General features: G+C 39.9%; 1 protein-coding gene across 1 annotated transcript in view; it reads right to left on the bottom strand.

Annotated features, from left to right (window-relative positions):
• LOC101875676 (probable acyl-CoA dehydrogenase 6) overlaps window positions 1-6,000 on the bottom strand; it is an 86,895-nt gene that overhangs the window by 71,277 nt on the left and 9,618 nt on the right. Inside the window, 1 exon segment of the mRNA XM_034060567.1 lies at window positions 1,979-2,099. Coding sequence (XP_033916458.1) covers window positions 1,979-2,099 — 121 coding nt within the window.

Below are 6,000 nucleotides of genomic sequence, written 5' to 3'. Positions count from 1 at the left end.
TTCAGCTGCTGAGATTGTGCTGTCACACATCCAACTATTTCGTTTACCATCACAAGAAAGTTTCAGGACTTTCAGGACGTACCTGATGATGTACACCATTACCAGAGCAACACTGAACGTGGTAATGTTCTGTTACACAGCTGAATGTTGCAAAGGCAGCATCTTCCAGGGAGTTAATGCATTTTTGTAAGCATTGATACTTTGCTTTAGAAGATGAACTGGTATGGACTATTTGTTGCTGAGAATTTTATCCAGGAAGTTGGGATTTTTTAGCTTTTATAAAATGCAGCTGTAGAGGCCGAATAATTTAGATTAACAGCTAGATAAAAATGCCAAAGCTAAAATGTTCTTAATCATGAGTATGACAAGTGTACTCAGTGCATGCAACTCCTGTGCCCATCTTTGCCTTTGCAAGTCCTTTCTTGACTAGATTTCACTCATGATTTCTTGTCCAAGCTATTTTGTAAGCATTATACAAAATTCCTATCTCTACATGCTCAGCACCAAGGCTCCTTACCCCAGGCAAGACCCCTGCATGTCCTGAGAAGAATATACCAAGAAGACAGGGCTGTAATCTGGCAGCAATGCAACACACCATTATTATAACTAAAACAAACACCAGCAGAGTGAAGGAGACCCCGCTGAGACAATTTCAAATCTGCCTATCAAACAATTGTAGCAGAGGTAGAGGTGGCTTTCTTCCCCCCTTAGTAATCCTATTTGTCCTTTAAATACATCTTAAGTATAATCTCAAACTGTCAGCATTTTTGTAAAGAAATACCAGCTCAGACTTTATTGGGTTTGTCAGACAATCAAAGCTAAACAGTTCTGTGAGCTCCAACAACTGAACAGCTATAGGAAAAAAACCTTCCACGCTGGAATTTATAAGAATACAAAAGTTTGTTTCAATAGGAAACATTTCCTCCGAAAGTAAGTGGTAAAAATACATAATTTGTTCCACAGTTCAAACCCTGTCCCTTAGCAACATAATGATGTGGTGTGGCATAGCTAAGGTTGTGTGAGCTGCTCCGCACAGGCGACTATCTGCAGTTCATTTCAAATATTGTCACTTCAGACTGCTCTGAATTCACCACAATTGCTAAAGGTCTGCCTATGCAAACTTGATTTTAGATTTTTTAGAATAAATAAAGTGTTGGGGGGGGGGGGGGGGTGGGGGGGGGGGTCGGGAGAAGACCCGATCTTCTCTGGGAAGAACCCAGAGAATTCTGTCAGGAACAACAGAACAGTAGCATTTGAAAATATATGTATTATATTGCATACATACAAAAAACACAAACCAACAAACAAAAAAAACAAACCTAGGAAATACGTACTTCAGCTGAAGAGCAGAAACACCTTCTGTTCCTCTGGGTTTCTTGACCTTTTTGTCACCAATATATGTATGTATACATGAGACTTTCTCTGAATTTGCTGGTTGTATCATCAGCTTCTTTTGCTTTACTGCTTGTGTGGGCTGGAATAGTGTATTTTAAAGACAGTCTAGGATATAATGGCCTAAAACCTACACAAACCTCATCCTCTGAATAACTACACAGAATGCACGACAGTGATGCAGAGGTTATAAGATAAGGAAGTATAACAGGCAAAATCTCACAGCACTTTCAATGCCTTCACTCTGAGGGCTCTTTAATGAAGACCAAGGTTATTCCATATGTGTATGGATGCAGAAGAAAAGTCATTATACAGATGGTACGCTAAAAATTGAAGTGACATTCACTTTGCTGACTTCAAAATAACAGTCATACAGGGTTTTAACCTTTATATTTAGGACAGTATTGATTTGAGCACTCAGCGTTATTTTCTGCATTTGTGCAGTTGGTAACCAATGATGGGGAATATAAAAAAACTTTGCACTGAATTCCAAACTGTGTTTTGATAGGGGCAAAAGTGATTTGGGATAATGTAAAGGAGTCTATCACGGTCAATATCAATACTCAGGAGTTACATATTCTCTTACCCGTTTTCTTATATACACCAAGGAATCCTGCCTGTCCCAGGGTTTTAAATACTTTGTGTGCTGGGAACTGTCCTTCTTCCTCCCAGTTGTTCATAAAGGGATTAATCTCCTTGTTGACGATCTAGATTTGAAAAATGTGTTTTAGAAGTTATTAACACAGACATTCCCACAGAAACAGCTTTGAAAGTTTTTGTCTAAAAACTTTAATTTATAAAGAAATAAAATAAGACAAAACAACTACAGAGAAAATTTTGAAAAGCACATTAATTTTCTTACTTCCCATTGGATGTCCTTTTCCTGTGCCCACCCACAACTATGAGAGATGTAAAGAGGCAAAGTTAAGTATCTCTTTTAGCAGTAACAGCCACTACAACAGGAGGTCATCAGGGCTGGCTTAGACCCCTCCAAGCCCTATGAGAATGGCAGCTCCCCCTACTTGTTACCTTTTTTGGGTACAGTTTCTAGAAAGTGACAGGAAAGGAAGCCTGGATTATCCTCAGAGGGACTTTGCCAAAAAGTAATGATGATCTGTTCACAATGACCAAACACAGTACCTAAGACAGGCAAGTGGGAGAGAACTCATTTCCTCTCCCTTTGCCTGAAACTCTGAAGGATATCAGTGTTATTCAGGGTACTTACGCCCAGTCTGCATTTAGATTTCCCTAGAATCTGACAAAACATGTACTGGAAAACTCTGGTCGTCTTCCAGATTTTGTAGTATTTTCCTGGGCAACTCTCAACTGGGCTATTGCTGCTCACATTCCAAAAGTCAGAGTCCTAAGCTGCCTGGCTACTGCCCTTGTTCTATTCAGGCAGCTGTCTTCCCTTCCAGCTGTTGTCAACAAAACACATCTGGAGCACAGCCACTATGTTCAATAACATTTTCAGATTTCAGAGTTCAAACATGTCAGCCCACAGAGCTCCAGATTTCCATGGCCATGGAATGAGAGTGAAATGGGCAAGCTGCTGTTCTGCAGCTGACCTCTGAGCCTGGCGGTAACTCCCAAACAGCACTGGCTCTGTATCAAGCAGCCCCATGCCATCAGGTGCATAGGGTGTTCTTCTGTCACCTTGTTCTTGCTGCCTACCAACCTGGCATAAGACAGACATTATCTCAATAGCTATCAAAAGCCATTGGTTGTGTAGCACCCACCTCTGCCTACTTCAACAAGTCAGACCAGGAGCTAGCACAGGCTGCTTTTGCCATGCCATCAAGTGCACTCCACACCCAGGACAGCAGGTACAAGGGGTCCAAATGTGTAACAAAAAGCCACCATCCTGCCCCTAAACCAAGCCTTACCAAAACAAACACCAGTTCCCAATAGAAAGGTAATGCCTTTGTGCCCACAGTTTTGCTGCTACAGTTTCACGAAGGGAGAATTTACTATTTTAAGAACTTGCTTCTCGTAGTCTTCTCTCCACACTAAGTAAACAAGTTCTGTGGTGCTATTTCTTGAGCTGGAAAGACTCCTCTCCCTCACAAATTGCTGTGCTCATGAGACCCTGCAGAGCCGTCTTCTGAACTATCTATTTATTGCACATTCTTTGCAGAATTTCATCCCATATATGGCTGCTTTCTGCTTCCCAGTCAGCCACAGAAATAAGGGTACTTCACTGCTGGTAACAAAAAAAAACCCCACTTTTTCACTTCTCTTACCAAATTCTGAGAAATTGATATAGGGAATGTTCAATTCATTCGGTAATTATCCTCTTTTTCCCTCTCTTATACTGAATAATGAAGGCCTCATTATCAATAGTAACAAAATACTCACCAGGACACTACCTTCACGCTTAACTTAACTTCTATATTGCCATATCCTGGATGTTCAGACTCCAGGACACTGACCCTCAGTGTTGAGTTACAGGTGGTGAAATAATTTTTTAATTGTTTTGTAATAACATCTGGCAATTCTCATAGCATAACATCCAGGAAATGCCTGGAAGAAGTTATGAAGTATGTGCACAAAGTTATTCCAGTGTTTTGATGGATCTTGGCAAAAGCATGAAGTGGATGTACTAACAGAGTTTTGTGCTTGTTATGGCTGGTGCTGGGCCAAATGTTTCACAGCCTACATACAAAGCTACCTTTGAAGTTAAACAGAGCCAGAGGAATTGCTAAGGCATGAGAGAAGTTATTTTATATGATTTCTGCAGATTATAACCTACTTGCTCCTGTGCCTCTGAGTAAAATTCTAACCAACAGAGCTGAATTTTAATTATTACCAGTTGAAGTTTACCATGTCGAGTAAAACAAGATCTTCCTTGCATGACAGCAGCAAAAAAAACATCCCAAAGACAACCTCACTGGACAGACCACAAACAGTGCATACCTCTAAGTTCAAGAAAGAAATTATTATCACAGTCTGGATACTGATATCCACAGGTTTTTTCTTAGTCATTGGACCATCAACTTCAAACTGCATTTTTGCAAAGAAATTAAACAGGTCTTGTCAAAAGCTTTTATACTTTAGACCCAAACTGTCTGCAAAAAAATCACACATGCCATTTATCTGGGGGAGCACCACTGCTTGTACTACCACATACAAATGTAAACCACATTGCTGGAGAACTGCAGCACTGGTCAACTGGATGATGCTTTAGTAGTGACTATTGCATGTTATCACCCCTTCATATACAAGCAAACTGAGAGAGAGAGGGCTTCAAAGTTTCACACAGCAACGACTGAAGGAACAGGCAATTACACAGCATGCTTAAAACACTGCTAAAGACAGGTTTATTTCAAGGCAGGTCAAATAATGCCGCTTACCTAACCATTTGATTTGCCCCTCCCCTTGGCTTTGGTGACTTCCTCACATCCATGCCCCCCCTGAAAAATATTTCATGCCTGAATTAGTTTAGATCTTGACTAATTAACTTTGAATTTCTGTACTTTTTGAATGCACACAGTTTTTAGAAGCCAACACTCACAGCTGCAGGCACAAATTATGCAGGCACCTTAACCTAAATCATAAGGTATACATGCAGTATTTGGCAAATACACAAAAGTGAGCTTTTGGCAGTACATGAGCAGCTATCTTGCTTATTTTTATATGCTTTATCATAATAAATGTGAAAATCATGGGTAATGGCATCTATACTTGTATCACTAGGATACCAACTATAACAATACCTAAAGCTCCTCTCACTAGAAATATTTTAACACTGCATACTACAGATGCTATCTGACAGATATTCCCAGACACAAATGAAATCTTTTCACCAGATCTAGCTGGCCAAATGTCAGTGCATTTGGGATGTAAAGTTAATTTAGGAGCCATATATATTCTCCACTTACTGATAAAACCAGTAAACAGAATGTCTGTACTGTACACTCTGCCAATACAGACACTATTATTTTCTTGACAGTGAGGGCACAGTAAGCCTCATTATGGGACTGGTGGGTTTTTTTTTCAGGCTGCTTCATATGAACCATGATGCAAAACTAAAGGACTGAGCTCTGGAGACAGCCTTGGTTTAGCCTGCATCCCTGCATCCCAGCAAGAGCTCAGGCTGCTCTCTGGGGAGCCTATGAAAGAATGGTTTCAGGGCTGATATCAGCAGTGAATTATTTCAAAAAACACTGTGGATATTTGCCCAGTCGGAAACTGATCAAGCCAACAAACTCACTCTGTGTTGAATAACAGTAAGAAAAATAAGTGTGTTTTCATTTAAAACAGTCTTGACATCAAGTTCTGTGAAAACAGCACCTGTAGCTTCCTGCCCAAGAGCAGAGAAATGCAGTGGCAGGGCTGGGGAGGGGATAGAGAAATTCAGATTTTATTTATCTTTTTTTTTTTTTTTTTGCTATAGATGATTTTAATTTCTTTCTAAAGCAAAGCAAGGAAAATATCTGCAAAACCACTGCCAGATAGCTGCACATTTTTATTATTTTCCACTGGAAGTTAATACAATATTTAACAGATAAGCATCTAGGGATTTTTCTTGACATGATGATCAATATTTTGTGCTGATATTATACCAGCACCTACTCAGAAACATTGAGGATTGTTATTTAATTCTCA

Source organism: Melopsittacus undulatus, chromosome 1 (genome assembly GCF_012275295.1).
Source record: "Melopsittacus undulatus isolate bMelUnd1 chromosome 1, bMelUnd1.mat.Z, whole genome shotgun sequence".
Classification (NCBI taxonomy): Eukaryota; Metazoa; Chordata; class Aves; order Psittaciformes; family Psittaculidae; genus Melopsittacus; species Melopsittacus undulatus.
The sequence above is the reverse complement of the archived record's forward strand: the minus strand, read 5'-3'. Positions and strand labels throughout refer to the sequence as shown.